Source organism: Rhinoderma darwinii, chromosome 2 (assembly GCF_050947455.1).
Source record: "Rhinoderma darwinii isolate aRhiDar2 chromosome 2, aRhiDar2.hap1, whole genome shotgun sequence".
Classification (NCBI taxonomy): Eukaryota; Metazoa; Chordata; class Amphibia; order Anura; family Rhinodermatidae; genus Rhinoderma; species Rhinoderma darwinii.
In genome coordinates, this window is record NC_134688.1 from 235,197,138 (window position 1) to 235,221,400 (window position 24,263).

At 43.2% G+C, this 24,263-nt stretch overlaps 1 protein-coding gene across 3 annotated transcripts in view; it reads left to right on the plus strand.

Moving 5' to 3' along the window:
* The window catches only part of PRR11 (proline rich 11), a 29,559-nt gene that overhangs the window by 989 nt on the left and 4,307 nt on the right, over positions 1 to 24,263 (plus strand). For 2 of the 3 annotated variants that reach the window (XM_075852952.1, XM_075852953.1), the window contains exons 2-8: positions 4,451 to 4,554; positions 4,689 to 4,839; positions 5,974 to 6,096; positions 6,462 to 6,716; positions 14,404 to 14,502; positions 22,809 to 22,921; positions 23,915 to 23,974. In XM_075852952.1, coding sequence (XP_075709067.1) covers positions 4,454 to 4,554; positions 4,689 to 4,839; positions 5,974 to 6,096; positions 6,462 to 6,716; positions 14,404 to 14,502; positions 22,809 to 22,921; positions 23,915 to 23,974 — 902 coding nt within the window. In that variant the 5' untranslated portion in view covers positions 4,451 to 4,453. Of the gene's footprint in view, positions 1 to 179; positions 281 to 4,450; positions 4,555 to 4,688; positions 4,840 to 5,973; positions 6,097 to 6,461; positions 6,717 to 14,403; positions 14,503 to 22,808; positions 22,922 to 23,914; positions 23,975 to 24,263 lie in introns of those variants that run through there. The other variant, XM_075852951.1, reaches the window with a different exon arrangement.

The window sequence follows — 24,263 nt, forward strand, 5'->3', positions numbered from 1 at the left end:
ATACATGTGGGAGGGGAGCTAGAATTGCAGAGAAATGATTAGCTGGCGTATGGACACCTCCCAGATTCCGTAGGATGACTGCAGGTAGAGCAGAACGACATTTTATTGGCTACATCGCTAGGGGGCTAACGGATTGGGGGCGGGTACGGGTGTCGCCGAGTGTAGTGATTGGATGCTGAGCGTCGCGTTGTAATTTTGAATGTAGAAGTGTTGAGTGTAGATAGATTGTCAGGCTGCAGGCAGAGGACTGCAGGAGCGGCCGCCTCTCATCTGGAGCACGGTGAGTGGAACACATCAGCATCTCTGCCAAGTTACATTCACCTGGCATTCCTTGTGACTGCCAGCTCAGCATACCGGCGGGCATCGTGCCAGAAGACGCGATAGTTCAGTCCCTGCTTCCACTCATACATGTTTGTTTTATTATAATGTAGTTACACACATAAATGAGTCCTTATCTATGCAACTCCTTTTATTTATATATATATATATATATATATATAATTATTTACAAATCAGGTAAATTGCAGGATCACACGTGTATTTTTCATTATAATGCATACAAACTCCTTATAGTCCCATACATAATTATTATCTGTATAAACTCCTGCATTATAATACGTCTGTAGAAATGTAGTATTGACAGGTCTGTTGTTATTGTTTGTAGAGTCATCACATTCTGATGTGAGAAACTGGTGATTATACAGAGATGAGTGGTGCTACATAGACGCTACTGATCTCTTCCAGCTGAAGGTCTGCCGCAGATTGCTTTTGCAGAAGTTCCTTGTCTACCATTAATTGACGTGTAGTTCTTCAGCAGCTGCAGTGTTATATACTACAGCTGCAATACAGCACAATACACACATCCGATGCTGCAACAGGAAGCTCACCCTCCAAAAAAGTATTTCTGTAATAGTCTAGGAGTGTATTATAACACACACACACACACTATAAATGATAAAGAATATTGGAAGTCACATTGGAGTTCTATAAATGCTTTAGCCCGCAGTATCTTTCTTTTCGCGATCACAGAACTCCTCCAGCTGCACGAACTACCCCCTGTCTATGACATCCATATGCCCTAATAGGGTGTATTAGCGAGGGTCTCTTTCTATTTATTAGAAATACTGCCACTCTTTAAAGAGTTTCTGTCACCAGATTATAAGTGCCCTATCTCCTACATAACCTGATCGGCGCTGTAATGTAGATAACAGTGTTTTTTTATTTAGAAAAACGACCGTTTTTGAGCAAGTTATGAGCTAGTTTAGAGGCGATGTCTATTCACTCTCAAGACACTTCAGTAAAGTTAATGTGTGAGTAAGTGACAGCACAGCGTGATCGCTGTGCTGAGTACAAATTCACATGACTGGAGAGAAGTGTATGACGCTGATTAGTCACTGATTGGCCAGTGTCATACACTCCTCTGTACAACGCCCACTTGGTCAAAAGTTAAAAAACGCCCAGTAGGGCATTAAGAAACTGATTAGCATAAATTTAAAATTGCTCATAACTTGGTCAAAAATGATCGTTTTTCAAAATAAAAAATACTGTTATCTACATTACAGCGGCGATCAGATTATGTAAGAGATAGGGCACTTATAATGTGGTGACAGAGCCTCTTTCACTATGATCTGTAGTAGAGGAAGGTCCATCTAAACGTGCTCATACACTCAGATGACAGTATGCCAAGCCCGCCAATTATAATGGTGACTGGCTGACCATCTGATGTGTATGGGGGTGTCCTGAAATTTTCCTGATGGCAGATGTCAGGGGAAAGATTAGGCTTGTTGGATTTCAACACACACAATAGGCATATAACCATGGCAAGACTGGGGGCCTTTCTTAGGCCCCAAGTTGCTATTGCATCCCATTGGGATATGATCGTATCATGGGGGGACATAGACAGCTCTCTCCCTCTGTAGCCACTTAGATGCTATGGTCCCCATTGAGTGTGGCATCTAACCCCGGATAGGAAGTAACTCTGATCCCAGCCGTTACAGCCGGACGTCGGCTGTATATTACAGCCGCCACCCACTGTGGATTGTGCTGGCACAGCTCTTGTACCCATACCACTACATCCTATTGAGGTAAATTGTTGCAATTAGGACCTAATGCTATGCCTCTATGCGCAAACTGGTTAACCCCATTTAATATTTTCATTGTTGTGATGTAACACCACTCTGTTGCTGGTGAAACACATAAGAGAGCGGGGGGGGGGGGGGGGGGTTTGAGTGAGCATTCGGCTGACAGCCATTCGTCCAGACTCTCCCATAAACATGCATGCTCATGTTTATTTCAATATGGAACGAGGGATAAGCGGTTGTTAGACATTTCTAGCAGCAGCTTATCTCCCGGGGGAACATAAGATTGAGCATTTTGCATTTCACAATCTGATTGTCAACTGATCCTTACAAAATCAGCAGGTTCTAATGACCAGATTAAAGGGAACGTGTCATTAAAGAGGATCTGTCACTAGTTTAGTAATGCCCAATCTCCAAGATAATCTAATAGGCGCTGTCACACTGATAGTGCTAGTGAAAATTGTGTCCCAAAAAGTTTTATTCTAAGGGTATGTTCACACACTTAACAAAAAACGTCTGAAAAATACGGAGCTGATTTCAGAGAAAACCGCTTCAAAAACGACTGAAAATCAGAGGCTGAGAATGAAATTTGGAGCTTCTTTTGAGGCTTCTTTTCAGGCGTTTTTTTTAGGCGTTTTCCATAGTGTTCAATGGAAAATCAGCTCCAAAAAACGCCTCAAGAAGTGACATGCTACTTCTTCTTTTTTTTACGGAGCGTCTTTTTAACAGCAAAGCGTAAAATAAAGGCTTGTGGGAACAGAACATCGTAATTCCCATTGAAAGCAGTGGGCAGATGTTTGTAGGCGTATTAAGGGCGTTTTTTCAGGCGTAATTCGAGGCGTAAAACGCCTCCATTACGTCTGAAAAGAGGTCGTGTGCACATACCCTAAGAAGTCCCAGTCGTCGGATCGGTAGTAGCAGCAGCAGCCTGGAGGGAGACGAAAGATGTTGTCTTCAGACGCAGGGATGAAGGACCTGTGGGCGGAAGTGACGTCACAGCGCGGTCTCGCGAGATCACGCTGCTCAGTGAATCTAGCTTGGGTGTAAGACAGAGAGGTGTATGATGCGGATTGGCCAGCGTCATACACCTCTTTGTCATACGCCCACTTGGTTGAAAATTAAAAAACGCCCTGTTGGGCATTAAGGACCTCATTTGCATAAATGTTCTAAACGCCATAACTTTGTTAAAAAACATTGTTTTTAAAATAAAAACACATTGCTAGTAACTACATTCCAGCGCCGATAAACTGATGTAGGAGATAGAGCATTTTTATTCTGGTGACAGAGCCTCTTAAAAGAAACCCTCTCTAAGGCCCCCTGCACACGACCGTGCCCACAATCACGGTCCGTGATTACGGGCATGGCCGGCCACGGACAGCCACCCGCGTTTGAGCGGTGTGCTCCCATATAAAGTATGGGAGCCCGGTCCGTAGAAAGCAAAAGATAGAACATGTCCTGTCTTTTGTGGAGCCTTTCTACGGCACGGACACCTTCCCGTAAATATACAGGAAAGTGTCCGTGGACAATAGAAATGAATGGGTCCATAATTACGGATGAATTCTACGGTCTGTGCATGGGGCCTTAAGTAGCAAGGTTGGTGAAAATAGTGTTGTGATTGTGAGTGCCAACACTCCTAATTGAGTTGTGTGTAGATAGGCACAACTCTATTAGACTCCTAGTAGGTTTTTAGGACCAGAGGATGGGTCCCAACTTCACAAGCCACTGCCCAGCCAACATAGGATTTTACAGCATGGACTTCAATATGTTCACACAAGCAAATAAAAAAAGGGCTATATGGAGGTGCGCTGAATTAGGTACCCAAATGAAGATTAATTCCAACAAAGAATTGGGTAGAAGCTGAATGTTAATAGGATATGCAACATGTTTGAATTGGGTTGCATATCCTATTGAAGTCCAGTTTTATATCAACTTCATTTCGGTACCTAGTACAGTGCTCCCCGTATAAACCTTTTATTGTTTGTTCGTGTGTATGAATTGCTATAGAAACACCAGAATATTTCGGGAGCTACCAAATTTCCAACTATATGTAAGTACCAGGTCCCAGAATGCAGGTTAATAAATGGACATGATTATAATATAAATACCTCAATACACAAGTACAGCTAATGCAATATGATAGAACTGCCATTAAGACACTTTTCCTAAATGTTCACAAATATACTATGGGCGAGATTTATCAAAACTGGGGCAAAGAAAAAGTAGAGCAGTTGACCATCGCAACCAATCAGGTCGCTCTTTTCATTTTCAAAAAGTGCTTTTAAAAAAAATGAGAGGTGGAATCTGATTGGTTGCTATGGGCAGCAACTCCACTTTTGTTTTCCACCCCTTTTAATAAATATATCTCTGTATAGATTATGGCAAAATTTCTGCAAGCACGCAAAAGACCGGGTAAACGGAAGAAGCAGAAACCATGGACATTGAAGAAGACCGGAGATTCCAGTTGTAATGCTGAGAAGTAAGTCTGTTATCTACTCTGTCCCAAAAAAGTATGGGATTATTCTGCATGCATGGGAGCATAAATTCTATCTATCTATTTATCTCGCTGTGGTACATGTTTGCAGTATACATTAATATGCTTCATGTTTTCAGGGTTACAGAACATACAGAGGCAAAACTACCATGGTATTTCAGTTTGGTCTGTTCATTATGGTTTAGATTGCCCAGTATAAGAAATGTAGTGGGTTCCATAGTGAAAGTCTTCATATCTTTATGTTTGTGGAGCCATATCCGTGTGAAAAAGGTATGTAAATTTAAATAAAATTTCTATTGCTGGAGTTAAGCTGGCCACACACATAAGATTGCAGCCATCTTTCCTGCCCCGCCTTCCCCCGTAAACCTGCGCGTTCAGCTCGGCGGAGCAGGGTAAGGCCTCATGCACACGGCCGTAGCCGTGTTCACTATCCATGATTACTGCACGGACGGCCGGGGCCGTTCTCACATTATAGAATTACAGAAGCCCGGTCCACAAATTCAAAATGTAGGTAATGTCCTATTTTTTGCGGGTCGTTTCCAGGGCCCGGACAATTACCTATAAATATACGGGAAGGTGTCCGTGGGCAATAGAAATGAATGGATCCGTATTTTTAGCCGCAATTACGGAACCTTTATTGCGGATAAAAGTTACGGTCCTGTGCATGACGCCTTACTGTTTCAATGGGGGCAGCCTCTCTAAAGCTTGTCATACAAATAAGATGAAAGTTGGACGAAATAGCCAATTTTTACATTTTGGATGATCATCGCTTTAAAATTCTATGACTTACAGCAGACTGTTGTGTGGCAAAAAAAAAAAAAGTGATCTGTAATGTTTGATTTTATTTTGTACGATCCGCTAAAACTAGGAGTGAACGGCCAATTATTGTAAGCCAAAGCCAGGAGTGGGTCTAACACACGGAAAACGGGCACATTTTTTCATTATACTTTTTCTCTGTATATTTTCCACTCCTGGTTTTGGCTATAAAATACTGATCAAAAAGCTGCTGTGTGAAAGTGGCTTTGTTGTGGCCCATTGGTGATCTTCCCTTCAGTAGTACTTGGTCAGTCAGTCCGTTTTGTTTTTTGATGACCAAGTCTAGGCAGTTCACAACGGTGCACGTTTTTCTCTGTTTTAATGAATAACTTCACGTGTACCTCCGGTAATAAATAAATGATGCAGAACTTACTGTTATCTTTTTCTTAATACATTGCATTTATTCACTTTGCTTGGCTCCAAAATTATTGTAATATCGACCTCTTGTGAATACTTTTTGTAGGCATTATAGAATGTACTGATTTGAGGTTCTTACATTTTAAAATTCTCGATACTACAGTACAAACATTTCAATCTATCCATTGTTTTTTCTTGTGCATTAACCAGTTTGTAATTATTTCCTTCCAGCGCTTCATTTTTGTAAAAAATACCATTGCTCCCCCTTTTATCTTCCATTTTGAACAACGCAAATTAAAACGGCGGCTACACAAACTTGAAATTGAGTTTTTAAAGCTGCAGCTAACACTTCAGGTGAGAAATTACTTATATGTTTATAGAAAGTAAAATATATGATGGTGTTAGTGGGGAAAGCAAAATATTATATATTTTATATATATATATATATATATATATATATATATATCAGTTGGGAAGAATACTCCTCTCTGTTTACAACTTGATTTGATGATGCGACATATATGCACCTTCATGCTATGTGACTGCAGCTTTCATTGGTCACCCCGTCATAGGATGTTGCATGGACAAAGTGTCATCTTTTTTGAGGTGTAAACAGCAGCGGCATCTGAACAAGTTATTATGGTTTGTTGCAAAGTTTTTATATGTTTTGCGTGCATTTATTATTAAAGTGTCTTTTACCATTTGTGTTCATTTTTCAGACTAAAGACACCAATTCATGTTTATCAGAAAACATCTCCTGCTGTAGTTGTCAGCAAGCCAAGTCTCTTCCTTCTATAATGGAATGCAAGGTGGAAGCAGCTAGAGCAGGTGTCTTGCCTTCTCTCCCACCGCCCCCTCCTCCTCCACCACCACCACCACCACCCCCTCCTCCACCACCAGTTCCACCACCAAGCTTTCCACTTCAAAATTGTCTACCTCTTTTGAAGAAAATGGCAGGCTCTCGACCACCAAAGGTTGGATACATTTTTAAATGAAGTTTAAAACCGTTATGCTTGTTGGTATAAGAAATCCATATTTAAACATAAAAGCTCAAGTTGAGTGTGTTTCAACACAGTACCATGGGTATAGCCCCCTGCCACTAAGAGGCGACACTAGGTAGGAAAGAGTCTTGTCTCTGCCCAGGCTGGTCATACCCTTCCCACAGACACTGGCTACTTCGGTTATAAGTTTTATTAGTTTTTACAACAAGAAAATAAATAAGTACAATGCAAACAGTGTATGCATCGGTTAAATACATAGTAACAAGGAGAAATTGAGCATCGTATGATACAACAAAGAACCGTGAACAGGTATCACCGTGTCGTCTTAGTCAAAACATAGTTTACCGAAAAAAGAGATGTAAGCAATGAAAGAGAAGGGTAAGAATAAACAAATATATAATGGGGGGGGGGGGGGGGGTAGGTGTAGGGGGCGGTTTGAGATCTAACAGATGGTTACAATTGTGGTTATTAATTATGGTTACAAGGTGGTAGACTTGCCCCACTGGAGCAGGTATGCCTATCCGCACCTAAGTTTCTCAAAATTTGCACTCCTGTCAGGTAAGTACGCTTTTCATTAATAAAATATATGATCCATTCTTGACTTGACTTCATCGAATGCTACTACGTTTTTTTTCAAGAGTGAGCTATGGTTATTTTAGCAGCTAGGAAAACATATGTAAAAAGCTTAAATTGTGGATGCGTATGTTCAGGAGGTTTAAAGGGTAACTAAACTTTTAGAAAACTTCTGACATGTCGAAAATTTTGATCGGTGAGGGTCCGAGGACTGAGACCCCCACCGATCGCTAAAACTAAGTGGCAGAAGTGCTCGGGGGGAGCGCTGAGCCGCTTTGTTTCTGATTTGCTTTTCTCAAAAAGCTGATGTATCGGTGTACGGGCCCATAGACTTTCTATTCAGTCCGTACACCGTTGCATCGGCTTTCCCAGAAAAAACGTTCAGAAACCAAGCGGTGGGGGTCTCAGTGCTCCGATCCCCCACCCATCAAAACTTCTGACATGTCGCTATGACATGTCAGAAGTTTTTTGAAAGTTTAGTTACCCTGTAAGATGGAGGAGAGCGCGTTTGGGAATACCCGGCTACAAATCTAGTGAGCTTAGGGCAGGTGCACCATATGTGGTACATGTCAAAGGGTGAGGGAAAGAGGTAGAAGGGTAAGCAGGAATTGTGTGATCAATCCGGCCAGAGACTAGATACCACCGCTTCATAACTTTATATGCCATTTCCATAATTGTATTAATGGAGCAGTGCGAATCCACTATTTCAACAGTTGTTCCTAAGTCCCGGTGTCATTTGTCAACATAAAGATGAGTAGCTGGGGAGGGCTGACTAAGCAGCCGTTTATAAAGTATAGTTATTAGACCTCTAGAGGCTGGGCTGGTATAGCAGATCCTCTCAAAGGGAGAATAGGAATGTTTTAGCTTTATTACTAGAGAGTAGAAATACATAGTTCTTGAGCTGCAAAAAGCGAAATAACTGGGATGCTTGGGATCTATTTAGAATTTTGTATATCACTGAACGAGAGGATCTGAGAATGGGTAGGAGAAAATGCTCGTTCATCTGCTAATTGTATTGTTTTAAAAAGGTAAAATATTATCGTTGTAGGTAGCCCATCTCACTGTAAACAGGGAGACGCGCTGCCGACAGGATAATAATATATGGGGACGAGCGATCGGAGGTACAACCGCTCGTCCCCATACATAGCTCCTTGTGGCAGGAGCAAACAAGCGCCTATCAACGAGCTGTCTTGTTGATCGGCGCTCATTGCATCGGCGAAAATTGGCCGGTGTAATAGGGCCTATAAGCTTACTAAAATAGATAATGCTATCCCATACAGATAAGAAATGTGTAGGCGCAGATGTTAGAGTGCAGAGGGGGAGGGATCCATGGTAAGGATTGAATGGGGATGGGTGAGACCTCCGGTATATCCAGGTACACGCAAAGTGGCATATTTGTGATGGCATATAGTCTGGTCAAGGGTGCTATCATAGCCGCTTGGTAGTATTTGGAAATATTGGGGACACTAAGGCCCCTGTCTTGCTTCAGTGAATATAGGGTGGACCTGGAAATCCTAGAACGTGTACCATGACAAAAAAAAGAGATTATTCCGTTTTTGAAAGGGGTCACATTTGTTTTTCTCACTAGTGCAGCTCCCCAGGGCTTCTCTTTTCTCAGACACTGTTACTTGTCTGTTAGTTGTTAAGCCAGCTTTGGCTACCTACTATCATTGTGGTGGTTGCTGTGATAAACCAGTCTTTGGGGAAGTAATATTCTTTATTTTCAGGCTGTGAATCAATCTCCCATGCCATCTATAAAAGGGAGGGGTGTTATGAGTTATGTTTTAAAACCCAGGCATCAGGTAAATCTCCCTGACAGTGGGGGATAATCAGGATGTCCTTTTCCATAGACCTAATCAAATTAGTTTGCAAGTCCACACAAGGACCAAATTTTGTCTCTGTGGGGCTCCCATCACACCTGGGTGCTAATATAATCAATACTTTGTAAGCCAGACTCCAGTACCCACATGTGTACAGAAATGGCTGTATGGGACAAACTAAATCTAATCCTTCAAAGCCCCCCCTGTTATAATTCATATTGTATATAACCCAGCTAGGTGTATATGATCCAGGACCTCAGACGCTCCTTGGGTCTTAAGCGCAGGGATTCTCGTCCATGAGAAACCCCAGAACTGAATGTTGGTTAAAATGATTCATATTTCATAGTCCTGTTTGGTGTGCCAAGGTTGGTAGATATATGCCCGGGAACTTGTCGGACATAGTAACTCGCTAGGAGATTCATAATAAGGAGTTATGACCGTTTAGAATTGTCCGGCAACTTTCCCTGTTTTGCATGTAATTAGCCATCCTCCTTCCACCTGACCAGGAGGAGGGGTGAGGGGTCTTGTTTGGACCCTTTATAATGGCATACCAAGAAATACACAGTGTCCGACCACAGGAGATGCAAATACATTGCAGTTCTGTCCACCTTCAAGCTGTTCTCCTCATCGAGATCTCTAACCGATCAAGTGCGTAAGAGGTCTGTTATTCTTTGCTTTATTCCCTTTTATTTTGGAACTGTTTTGCTTATATGTATGTCGTTTTTATTACATCATTTTTGTAACCTTTTTTTTGTAAGCACTGTACTTTAGTATATTAAACCTTAAAATTAATAAGTTTGTTCCTTGCTTCTCTAAACCTACCCACAACCTCGAAGAGGAAAAGCATAACCTGTTGAATGCTATATAGATATCGTGTGGGTTACCAGGAGGAGGCTCTTGTCGGCCTAATACGGCAAGTGGTGGCAGCGATTTGTGTGGATGTGTGAACTGGTTTTGGGGTGTGTTTTAACTCATTGTTAGCCTGTTGCTATAGGTGTGTGTGTGAGAGTGGACAAGCGGAGTTCCCCTTTACAGTAGCATCCAAGTCACGTGTGCCGGGAGTGGTGTTCGTGACTGTTGCAATAAAAGGTTGACAGTCCCCCCTGTCCATAATGTCTTCAAGCCAGGACATCCTCCCCTCCCCGCAGGATACCACTTCCAGGAGGTGGCACCCCCTTAATGAACCAGATCTTTTGCGCAGACCTTAAGCGACTTTTCCATAGTAGAGTCTTTGGAGCCTTTGACTTCCCAAATAGCGGCCACATTCATTGCCCATCCTTCCTCTCCCATGGATACCACACCGTCTACCTTTTGAGGGGCAGATCACATAAGCGGCACAGGGGTACAAGGGAAAAGTGCCGCTTTTCTTTAGGTTCCCTCCACAGGTCCACTGTTATTTTTCGAAGGAAAAACTGTTTCCATATAGGATCAGTCACACTCCTCCAAGGATCCTTCAATTTGAATAAAGAAGCTGAGCAGGATTCAGAACCAACAGCTGCCATGCAGTAGTTGATGCACTCTGTCAGGGACACCTTTTATGCAATGGATGATCCCATCACCTAGGACTGGGCGATTTATGACAAATCAAAATTATGATTAATTGAACATGTAACCTCTATTATGATTTATGAATGATTATTTAGGCCACACCCCTTTTTGCATGCCACACCCTCTATTTGCATTCTGCGTCATTGAATTTATATTTATCCTCTGAGTCTGATGTATACTACTGTATATAATCTACCCCCTGACACTGCCCCCACAGAGTATATTGCCCCCATAGTGATCCCCACACAGTATACTGCCTCTATAACTGCCCCACGCTGTATAACGCCCGCATGGATGCCTCCACACAGCCCCAATAGTGCCTAATAGAAATAATGATATACATACTCACCTAACCCCATTACAACGACGAGTGGTGGAGATGCCTCTGCTCCTCCAGTCTGTGCAGACAGGCATGATGACGTCACTGCCTCGCATCCGGCAATACATAGTGAATGGTAGAGCAGAGCCCTTACAGCCCACTGCTCTACCATTGCATTCAACTGTATCTGCGTCCTGAAGATATACTGTTTAAACCGGGAAAAATAATTACAAAAATCCGATATGCACAAGATGACATCCAATAAATGCACTGAATTTCAATTTCAGGTTTTTTTTTTTAATTGCCCAGCCATATAATGACATCTTCTCGGGAAAGGGCACCATTTTAGAGCCCCCGGCGCCAAAGGCTATGCTTTCCAACTCATAGCAATTTTGAGTAGATTTTATTCAAAAAACGGAAGCATCATGACAGGCTTCCTGTTTCAAGATTCATCATTCTATGTTTCATTTTGAGGAGGGCTTGGTTTCAAAGTGGTTGGTTTCTCCCTCTGTAAATATGCTATCTCACGATTGTCTAGGAGCACCACCATCCTACTGTCCGATGCAGCAACAGTCAGTGACCCTCTTGAAAAGTTGGATTCCCAGGCTTGCGTACATGGCGGCAGATTCTGCTCTGCACTGAGTACGTAGGGCTTGCTCGGTTTGGAGTAAACTGCTGCATCATGATATCTTGGAGGGTGCTCTGCAGCAATATATGGCTGGCACTGTGTCTCAGTTTATCCAAGCGCCAAAATACCTGTTTGTGCCTGTGCATCGGATAATTTGACTGTCATCTGGCATTCTTTTTTGGCTGAGATCTTGGGCGTCCGACCAGGCTTCCAGAAAAGCCCTTGTTAGCCTTCCTTTTGTTGGTGGCAGATACTGGTGGTAAAAGTTTTTAGCTGTTTCAGAACTGCCCACATTCTTCTAGGCGGAATGTTTTTAGGGGTATTCTGTACAGTACCAAGATAAGGACAGATATGTCCGTCCAATTCCACGGCAGATGCTTATCTGAACCACTAGAGTGGCACCAGGAGTCAGGCGAGGCTGTGGGAGTCCTCTCAGATCCTGCTGTGGGCGGAGCAGCATATTCCAGCGCTGTCAGCAGTCCTCATACCAGGAGTGGACAATTGGGCCGAGAGACCAGATCCAAGAGAGAGTAGTCTCTTCACCCAAGTGTATTCTGTCAACAGTGCCAGAAGTGTGGTTACCAGGACGTGGATCTCTTCGGTCCTGTCTCAAACACAAGGTTCTAACCTACGTGGCCATGTCATGGAATCTCTGAGCCATTGCAGTTGACACACTTGTTACTACATGGAGTTCCCATGATGTTGGTGGCACTGGACATGCCCCACCGTTCCTGGTTTACATGTCTAATCAACCTTCTTGTAGGCATGCCTTGGTGGCTTCTGCTTCTAACCAACCTACTTTCCCAAGGCAACGCCATTCCACCTTACTTTACCTCAGATGCTTTTGATGGTGTAGCTGTTGTACCAAAGGTTTTGAGGGCCTGGGATCTCTCTGTGCCAGTCATGCAGATGACATTGAAGGCCAGAAAACCTCAGTCAGCCAAGGTGTACCGTTGTATGTGGAAGGCTTATATCTGCTGTTGTGAACAAAGTAATTTCCATCCTATGCAATGTTCCACACCAAGGGTGCTGTCCTTCCTGCAATTAGGCCTTCAACAGGGACTTGGATGTTCTGTTATTGTCTTGGTTTGTTCCAGACCCCCTGTTGTTTTGGATGTTTATGGCCTGTTAACATCAGCATTGTGCTTCCATTGAGGGGTTCTGTCGGAAACTTTCTGTCGGATGAACCCCTCCCCTCAGCATAGCTTCCGCTTGCATCACCAATGATCGCAATGGTGACGGATACTTTGCTAATTGTTTCCGTTTGTCACCGTTGTTAACAGGTTCTGTTTTTTATTTTTAAGGAAACAATCGCACAGTCGACTGCGCTATTGATTCCGTATAAAAAAGAACCCGTTAACAACGGTTACAAACGGAAACAATTAGCAAAGTATCCGTCACCATTGCGATCATTGGTGATGCAAATGGAAGCTATGGTTTTCGTTTGCTTTTCCGTTGATGTGAACACAGCTTTAGGCCTCATGCACACGACCGTAAAAACACCCGTTATTACGGGTCGTAATTACGACCCGTAATAACGGGCTCCTAGACTTCTATTGGCCACGGGTACCTTCCCGTTTTCTTACGGGAAGGTGCCCGTGCCGTTGAAAAAGATAGAACATGTCCTATTTCAGGCCGTAATAACGGCACGGGCAACCCATAGAAGTCTATGGAGCTCCCGTAATGACGGGTGGCTACGTGTGTGTGCACCCGTCATTATGGCAGCGTTGCTAGGCGACGTCCGTAAATAGTCACTGTCCAGGGTGCTGAAAGAGTTAACTGATCGGCAGTAACTCTTTCAGCACCCTGGACAGTGAATTCCGATCAGAATATAGAGCAACCTGTAAAAAAAAAAAAAGACGTTCATACTTACCAAGAACTCCCTGCTTCTTCCTCCAGTCCGGTCTCCCGGCCGTTGCCTTGGTAACGCGTCCCTCGACATCCAGCCCAACATCCCTGGATGACGTTTCAGCCCATGTGACCGCTGCAGCCAATCACATGCTGCAGCGGTCACATGGACTGCCGCGTCATCCAGGGATGTCGGGCTGGATGTCAAGAGATACAAAAAAATGGGACATAGAATATAATTAAAACCACAGAAAAAGAAATAAATAAAGTACTTTATTATTTATTATTACTACACATTTACTTCCATGCCCAACACACCACTCCCCTCAAGGTTAGTGGGAGTGGCTATCATTATTTAAACACACCTGGGCACTTCCCATCAACAGCATTCTCTGACCTGGTTGCGTCCTGTTTGGAACGGGTATTTTACCCACCACCTAATCTGTGAGTATGGCCTTTTTCTGTGGATGTCAAGAGAGGGACGCATCACCAAGGCAACGGTCGGGTAAGTATGAATTACTTTTACCTCGGAAAGGACTGCCCCTTCTCTCTATCCTGCACTGATAGAGAGAAGGGGCTGCCGATTAGTGCAGTGCAATTTTGCATCGAAAACGTGCACGTAAATACGGATGGAATACTGGTGACACCGGAACCGTATTTACGGGCATGGGTCCGTAAATACTGGTGCAAAACGGGTCGAATACGTGTGACACCGGACCCGTATTTACGGGAGGGAAAAAATACGGTCGTGTAAATGAGGCCTTAGGTGCGTTTTCTCCCAGGACAGTGTACATGTTTGTTTGTTTGATCTTGTTTTTTTGTTTTGTTTTTTGTTTCCTACTGATTTTGTACAAACTGAATTAGCCAAACTAAATTGTTGTTTTGATCTTGTATGCTAAAGTAAAAACTTAACATATTTTACAGCAAACACCTGTAATACAAGAAGGACCCGTTCAAATAACCCTTAAAGATCTTCTGAACGTCAAATTAAGAAAGGCCAGCAACCACCTACACAAACAAAAAGTAAGCTCCATAGAGAATTAATTGCCTATGTGGTATAAGCAATCCTGTCGTATGAATAAATATAGACCCAATAACCGAAAGTAGTTGAAATCTATATTTATATATCTATACTTCATGTGGTATGCTTTTTTTTTTTTTTTTATGGCTTTCAATTTGTTGTATGCACAGTATTTTAAATGGTTATTCTACTTGGGCAAGCTCCATCCCTTGTGCTATGTGCCACAATACACTATGGACCTTACAACATAGACTTAGATCATTAAATTTAATTATAATATGGTTTGGATTCTTTTTAAGTAGGCTTAAGCATACGATAAGTCTGTGGTACCTTTCTATTTTCCTAATTTTAAGTCTATAATTGTGTTTATTTAACCAGTTCAGGACCGGGCTATTTTGAGCTCTCAGGACCAGACACCGTTTAGCCCTTTTTAGCACATGTTCGTTAAAGAGGCTCTGTCACCAGATTTTGCAACCCCTATCTGCTATTGCAGCAGATAGGCGCTGCAATGTAGATTACAGTAACGTTTTTATTTTTAAAAAACGAGCATTTTTGGCCAAGTTATGACCATTTTTGTAGTTATGCAAATGAGGCTTGCAAAAGTCCAAGTGGATGTGTTTAAAAGTAAAAGTCCAAGTGGGCGTGTATTATGTGCGTACATCGGGGCGTTTTTTTTTTTTAAACATATTTTTATTGAATTTTTTCACCACACAAAAAAAACACAAATCATACAGTAATGCATTGCCATAATAATAAACATTACAAAAAATGTATAAATGAACATGTGATAGTGAATGCTTCCCAGCAAACTAGGTTTGATCTTGGAAGTTATTCCCCATGGGCTATCAGCCCTCCTTCATCTCCTCTATCTCCTCTATCCTTCCCTTCCTTTAACCCCACCTGTCGGGTATTCCTGTAAACATTGTTACATAACTTTGCATATCTGCCTAACTTACATAACTAAACAATACACAGAACAAATAAGAAATTGGAGCATACATAACAATTGGAGCTTCGTGAAGCAGTTCACCAACTCAGGCAGCTAGTCCGCAAGAATAAAGAAATCCCAGTGGATATATATGCTTTACTCCCGTGATATTTTCAGTGCCCCTAAAGTGCCCTTAAGATCTTCAATCAAGTACCATGACGTTCCCGTAAACGGATCTATGATGTCCCTTCGTTCTTCACTGGTGAAATATTTTGTGAGGAAAAGCTTCCATTTCTCAAAGAATTTTTTGCTCTGCGTGTCTTTATTCTGTAATATACCAATGCGGTCTAGATAAAACAGTTTCCTCAACCCCTGGACCACCATGTTCTGAGTCGGTACTTCAGCTACCAGCCAGTTTTGGAGTATGCACCTCTTTGCCACTATCAGTGTGGCATGGGCCATGGGAGCTAAATGTGTCGTTTCTGTCTCTTCTAATTCTCCATCATGTTGTATATGGAATAAGACCTCCATTGGCCCTAAATTCCCATGGAACCTGCCCACCTGCTGCAATAAGGATGTTATCTCCCCCCAGAATGGCTGAATATGTGCACACGCCCAAAGGCCATGATACATGTCTGTCTTTGAGATATTACATCTAGGGCATGACGTTTTCCTATCTGGTTGTGAGGCGGAGGGGGCCAGGGTAAATGCATATATTGCTTGGTGAATGATCTTCAGATGAGTTTCCCTCCAGTTTTCGTTGTGCACGTGTGCCCTGAAATCCACCAGCCCTTTTTCAATATGCTTTTCAATGCCTGGTAAATTAAACAGTTTTTCCCATCTCCCAAAGGCCTGCCCCGGGGACATCTTCACTAGTGTTGGTCTGAGTGTACTATATAATTGGGAAATGGAGTGTCTGTGATTGTCCGTGAACCATGAATCAAACAGGTTGGGGGGGACCTCATCCGCTACATCCGCTAGTTTAGTTTTACAGTGATTAACTATTTGTAAGTACTGTAAGTGCTGATGCCGAACAAAAACATATTTATTCTGGAGCTCCTGCAAGGTTAACCACCTCTTATCCTGCGCGTGGAACATATCCCCCAGAGTCGCTACCCCTTTCTCCCTCCATTCTGACATTAGTTTGTTAGATCTTCCTGCTGCAAACTCTGGGTGCTGCCATAAGGGCATATGTTTTGAAATGCGATAAGAGAGGTTATAGTGTTTGCGCAATACCTTCCAGGCAATGATGGTATCTCGTAACAGAGATGATTTCTTGACGATCTTTGGGAGACAAGTGAACGTTGTGTGTACCAGAGCCATGAGATCCCAAGGTTTTGCTAGCTGTCTCTCCAGTCTAGTATTGGAGTGGAACTCTGTGTTGTGTTTCCAATCTAGCAGATGTCTACTCAAGCAGGCCAGGTTATAACCCCGAATGTTAGGGAAATTGACCCCTCCTTCCGCCTTCCTCATCATGAGTTTCGTGAGCGCTATTCTTGGTTTCTTCCCCCCCCATATGAATTTGGTAAATGATGAGTTGAGTGTATTGATATCTGAGTGCTTGACCAGAAGTGGGATAGTCTGGAGCGGGTAGAGTAATTTCGCAAATCCTGACATTTTGACCAAACAGCTCCTTCCCATCAGTGATAGAGGTAGACTGTGCCATCTCAGAAGATCTGCTTGGATATCTTGTATAAGGGGGGGATAATTTAGATCATACAGCGAGTTGGGTGCCCGACCCACTTTAATACCCAGATAAGTAATGTTTGACTTAGCCATCTCAACATCCAGGGAGGCTAGGGACCGCCTATATGTTGGGTCCTGCGTTCCCAAATCTAATAACTGGCATTTTAACGTGTTAACTTTGTACCCTGAGTAGCTCCCAAAGTCGTTCAATGCCTGGAAGATACGCGGAACATCTTTAAGGGGGTCTGCGAGAAATAACAAGATGTCATCTGCAAACAACGTTTCCTTGACCTCCATCTCCCCCACCCTTATGCCCGTATATAAATTGGATGACGCCAGATAACGTGCCAGCGGCTCCAAAGCCAGATTGAACAGCAGTGGCGATAGCGGGCACCCCTGTCTTGTACCTTTACATAGACGGAATGGTTTAGACAGAAAGCCTGGTGTGGAGATTCTAGCCTTAGGGTCTTTGTATATGTGGTGTAATAATATCCTGAATGCCCCCGTTATTTCCATCTTATCCAGGACAGCATCCAACCAATTCCAACGGACATTGTCAAAAGCTTTCTCCGCGTCAAGTAAAAGTAAAGCCGAATGTTCCCCCGGAAATGGGTTATGCTGTACTCTATCTAGCACTGCCAGAACCGTCCTGATGTTGGTGACCGCCGACCTACCTTTAATAAAACCTACTTGTTCTGGGGCTATGAGGAACGGCATTATATTCGCTAACCTATCAGCTATGATTTTGGAAAGGAGTTTAGCGTCCACGTTTATGAGCGATATGGGTCTGTATGATCCTGGTAGTAGGGGGTCCTTTCCAGGTTTAAGCAATAATTTCACATAAGATGTATCTGCTGATGGTGGTAACCCCTCCTCTCCCAGAGCATTGTTAAACAAGGAGACCAAAGTCTCCGTAATCTGTTCCCGCATTACTTTAAAAAATTCGCCGGTCAGTCCATCTGGACCAGGCGCCTTACTATTTTTAAGGTTTCTTATTGCCTCATCCACCTCCCCCCTTGTGACCCTGGCATTTAGAAGTTGCAACTGTTCCGCGGAGATGACCGGTAAAGTGACCTTGTCTAACAGTGTGTCTGTCAGCGGAAGGGAAGATGTATCAGAGTACAGCTCCTCATAAAATTTAGCCAAGATGGAATTAATACTAGTTGGATCGCATGTTTCTCGCCCATTATGATCCCTTAATTTCGCTATGTGCTGCACTGAGCGCTTTCCTCGAGCCATATTGGCCAAAAGTTTACCCGCCTTACTTCCGAACTTATGTAAAGTAGCTTCAAAGTCTCGAGTATATATTGTTTCTTTCTGAGCTGCCCACTCGTCAAAAGAGTGTTTTGCCTGAATCCAGGCCTGTCTGGCATCTAATGTAGGGTGTGCCAAATATGCTGTATAGGTTGCCCTCAGTGCAGCACTAGAAGCATTAAATTTTTGTGTTATTTCCCGTTTTTTGCTGGCAGTATACGCCATTATCCTTCCCCTCAGCACTGCCTTGGCCGTATCCCAGTACAGTGAGGGGTCATCTCTGTGTTCTGAATTCGTCGACGTGTATTCTAACCACCACCCTCTTAGCTGTCTCACAAAGGTGTCATCAGTTGCTAAATGAGCCGGGAATCTCCATATGAAGTCTGATCCTCTGGGATATATTTCCTGAAAATCTACTCGTACCGGGGCGTGATCTGAGATCACTAGGTCCCCTATCTCAGCGGCTCTCAGCCTCGGTTGTAGTGTTGGGGATATTAAGAGGTAGTCAATCCTGGACCAGGACTGTTTGAGCGTGGGAGTAATGTGTAAATTCCCGGGCATCCGGGTTACCCCTTCTCCAGGGATCTATTAAGTGTATTCTTTCCATCAGAGGTCCCAACACTCGGTCCTGTTTTCTGGGAGCCCCTGTTGGAATGGATCCCGTGCTTTGTGAACTGTGTGTGCGTCTATCCTCCTTGTGATCAGAAACTGAATTAAAGTCACCTCCCACTATTTTGTGCTGGACATTATCTGACATAAGGGCCCTTTCCAAACCATTGAAAAACTCAATATTATCACTATTAGGTCCATACACATTATAAATGCTTAATATCCCACATGGTGTGCTTAGAGTAATATGGAGCAGTCGCCCTTCCTTATCTGCATCAGTATGAATTACCTCGTGTACCAGGTTTCTGTTTATTAAAATAAGTACCCCCGCTTTACGGCCACAAGCTGAAGAGCCGTATACTTGGCCCACCCACAACTTTTTCATGCGGTGGAAGTCGCTCTCCTCCAAATGTGTCTCCTGAAGAAGAGCGATGTCCGTATGGAGTTTTTTTAAGTGACGGAGTACCATCATTCTCTTGTTAGGGGACCTAAGCCCCTTTACATTCCACGAGGTCAGCTGCATAAAGTGGGCGTTCCGAAAAGGTTCACAATTGACTGGTCATAAATATCTAATTCTAGGCAAGCGTGCTTTGCTGCCTTGGTAGCCGCCCGGCGGCGTCTGCTCCAGATTGCTCCCAACATTACAATAACAACATTTACATTCGGTGCCAGAAAATTGGCACAACCTTTAACAACAAAATGCCCATCCAGGAATGTCACCAGCATTTCCTGTGAGACAAACTTTAAATTGGCATACATAACTTCACTTTTTTCTGGTCTGTGACCCCTCCCCCCCTCCCCTTCCCGCCATCTTTTCGTGATATATTGGAACTTAACATTTTAATTTTTAAAGTATCAAAAAATAAGTTGTGCTTCCTATACAACACGGGTACAAGTGCTTATGCCTATTATAGCAAGAATTTTGTCGGCATAATATCCCACCAGAACCAATTGCCACATTAATATATAAGGCACAATCAAATGCGCTCATGGAGCCTCTATGCGATACTTATCAGTCCGGGATGGTTGCAAGCCGGTTTTCTGAGCGTTGTCGATGTGGCATCTTCGACGATTCTGCCCGTTGTTGCTTGGGTGAGGAAGTGGAATTGCGGGCGATATCTGACCATGTACAGTCCCTCGATGAAGAAACTGGTGTACGGGGACCTTCACCTCCTGTATCTTGACTCGCCGTCTCCTCTCCCGATTGTCTAGGGCCCCGAAGTCCAGGGATCTTGTCTACATATAATGCCGCCTCCTCAGGATTGTGGAATACCTTGGTGGCGCCATCCGTCTGCATGATCCTCAAAGTGGCCGGATACTGTAGCTGAAATTTAATTTTGCGTTTGTAGAGGGAGGTGCAAACCCCTCCAAATGCTCTCCGCCGCCTTGTGACTTCTGCCGAATAATCTGCAAACAGGATGACTTTTGCCCCCCTTATATGCAAAGGGGTATTGCGGTTCCTGAAAGTGCGCAAAAGTTCCTCTTTGTCATTGTAATCCAAGTACCGCATGATCACCTGGCGCGGTCTGCTTTGCGGCTCTCCTTTGGCGTTGGCGCTCGGACCAGGGGGGCCCACTCTGTGTGCCCTTTCCACTCTGCAAGATCTGGTCAGACCTAGCGCTTCTGGTAACTCCGTCTCGCAGATGCCCTGGAGGAGCTGCGGTCTAATATGCTCAGGCAGTCCCACTATCCTTAAATTGTTTCTTCTGGACCGATTCTCAAGATCTTCTAAGCGGTCTCTGAGTTTTGTGTTATCTCGCATTAGGTCTCTAATGCAGGTATGTGCCCCTGCTGATTCATCCTCCATGAGGCCAACCCGCTGCTCCAATTCATCTAGTCGATTGCCATGAGATGTCACCTCATTTTGGAGTTTTTGGAGCGTTGTTGTGACTGTGGCTATTAAGGATTCTCTGATGTCGGGGGCCAGTTGGGTAGCTACCTCAATTGCCAGCTTCCGATAATCAATCTGTGAGTCAGTCATTACCGACGGCGATAGCATTTCCCTCTGAATTTCTGGGCTCTGAGACCGGCTCTGTGAAAGTGGTGGCTGCAGCGGCGCCGCCATCTTGGATGGCCCCTCACCTCGTGTGCTGTGCTCGGCCGGACAGGAGATCTCTCTGCTGCCGCTCCGGAGGAGATATCTCTCCATAAACCTCCCGGTTCTTGTCCCCCACCTCTCCTCCTAATGCCTGGGTGTTTATATCCTGCGGGTGTGTGGCGTAGATGGGTTAGGGGATCAGGGCTTCAGGAGCTCATGCAGCTCCGTCCTCACATCCCAGCGCCGGAACCGGAAGTCATCGGGGCGTTTTTAATACTTTTACTAGCTGGGCGCTCTGAAGAGAAGTAACATCCTCTTCTCTTCAGAACGCCCAGCTTCTGACAGTGCAGATCTGTGACGTCACTCACAGGTCCTGCATCGTGACGGCCACATCGGCACCAGAGGCTACAGTTGATTCTGCATCAGCGTTTGCAGGTAAGATCGACTTACCTGCAAACGCTGATGCTGCTGCAGAATCAACTGAAGCCTCTGGTGCCGATGTGGCCGTCACGATGCAGGACCTGTGAGTGACGTCACAGATCTGCACTGTCAGAAGCTGGGCGTTCTGAAGAGAAGAGGATGTTACTTCTCTTCAGAGCGCCCAGCTAGTAAAAGTATTAAAAACGCCCCGATGTACGCACATAATACACGCCCACTTGGACTTTTACTTTTAAACACACCCACTTGGACTTTTGCAAGCCTCATTTGCATAACTACAAAAATGGTCATAACTTGGCCAAAAATGCTCGTTTTTTAAAAATAAAAACGTTACTGTAATCTACATTGCAGCGCCTATCTGCTGCAATAGCAGATAGGGGTTGCAAAATCTGGTGACAGAGCCTCTTTAAATGGCTATAACTTTTTTATTTGTTGGGCTAACAAAGTAATTTTTTGCGATGTTTTTTTCCGTAGACAACGCAGGTTTTTTTTTTTAATCGTTTTTAAAACATCCTTTTTGCTATTTTAGAATTTTTATTCTTAAAGTTGGAAAATAATAGTAAAAAAATAAGCTTTTTTTCGTTTCCCTTTTTTTTTTTTTGGTAATAACATAGTTTTACCCTAAAATAGACCTTTTATTTGTGGTCGTCATTGTCTACCGTAAATTTTAATATATTACATGTCTATATTAGGGTAATTGGGTCCGGGCTAGCATTACGACAATGATTGGTGGGGGGAACGTTTTTTTGGGATGGGTATTTTATGTGTATTTATTTATGAATTTTTTTTGCACTTTACTTTGCATTTTATTTTTTTATTACTATGGTCTGTCCCTCAAGGGTCAAAAAAGACCTTTGGGGAACTTTATATATTTTCTTTCTTTTACACCATGTTTTTCCACTGTAACTGGAGCTGCCCCAGTTACAGGGGAAATCAGCCCTCTCATAGTGACGATTGTCACTAATAGGGCTGTGCTGGGTCTAGTAAGACCCAGCAGCAGTCTGTCACTAACGGCACCCGGCGATCATGTGACCAGTCACATGAACACCGGGAGCAATAGAGACAGCGGCACCACCACTGCCTCTATTCCTATACACCGCGTTCATTGAGCGATGTGTAAAAGGGATCGGAGAAGACAGAAGCAGCGAAAGCTGCTTCTATCTTCTCCTCAGGGTCCCCGGCAGTCACTGACAGCCGGAGACCCGACATTCAGCTGCCCGATCGCTCGGGCAGCAGGTTAAAACCCGAGCCATAAAAAGTCTATGACTCTGGTTTTAAGGACCCTGACCGCTGGCCGTAAAAATACAGCCAGCGGTCGGGAACCAGTTAATATATGGTCTCTGTTATATTTTTAGAAGGCACTAAACAGAAGTCAATGCATTCCACTAGTCACCGTATCAGAACTGCAGGGTGTCAAACTAAGGATCGCGTCCAGCTTGTCACCAAAGCGGCTCACAAATATCTTTAGGTAAGTTGCTGAATTGGAATATGTGCAAAACTAAATTATTACCATTAATTGCTGCAAATAATGTTCACACACATTCACCCTGAGGAAGCACCTGTAGCGAAACACCCGTTGGGGTTCATGTGGAGGAGCGAGCACTGACTATTATTTCCCTTTTTGCTGCTATGGGTAAGACTGCTGGCATTAATACTATGCTGTAGCACTGTCACTTTATTTCATTCCCCTCTTTTTTGCACTCACTGAACATGGTGATGAGGTATACTGATTAAGACTGGGACAATCTCCCTTGGGGTTAAAATGTTGTAATGCAGCCTATATACCCATATAGTACATCCAGCATCTGTGAATTTCAGCTCCGCTGTTCATACTAGGGTCTTGTCTTCATAGATTTTAAATATTGTTTGTTAATGTGTTCAATAAAATGTTATTTTTTATATATATATATATATATATATATATATATATATATATATATATATATAGCACACAAGAAGACAGCAGCACTCACATAGAAATAATCGACCAGGTGCCAGGCAAAAACGTCCCGATCCTCGGACGTATAATAATATATAGCAGAAGAAAATTTGCAGCACTCCAACATGAAAAAAATGGTGGTTTATTCAATCCAAAATAACAGCAAAGTTTCAATCCTACAATAGGATCTTTATCAAGGCTTGATAAAGATCCTATTGTAGGATTGAAACGTTGCTGTTATTTTGGATTGAATAAACCACCATTTTTTTCATGTTGGAGTGCTGCAAATTTTCTTCTGCTATATATATATATATATATATATATATATATATATATATATATATATATAGGCTTAAAAGCTCTTTTTTTTTTCCTCCTGTGTATGGTTCATTAAATGGAGCTGCCTGTGTGGTAAAATATGGGGGGATGTTTTTTCTATAAACAATGCCCAGCCCTCATTAAAATAGCTTTTGGAGTCTTTATATTGCTGCAAATAATGTTGTATTTGATTAAATAATACAGAGAAAAGCGTAATAGCCCACTGGATGTCAGACAACGTCTTAGAAAGGTCAACATGGAAAGGTAAGCCTGTGTTTATACTGTAGTGAATGTAGAATATGGAAATAACTCTATTATAGTTTCAGCAAATAAATGTTCTACATTTTTTATATATTGAAACGTTAAACAATTTTCAAATCTAATTTCTGTGTAAATCCTGCCAATGCTGTAAATCCTGTTTACAGTCATTCAATAGGAACCTTCATTGTTTACTTTCAGAGGATAAAAATCTGTCCTGGACATGTGATGCACAGACAGGTACAGGACTGACTACAGTTATAGTGTAGCTATCCGTGCTGTGTCTGTATATAAA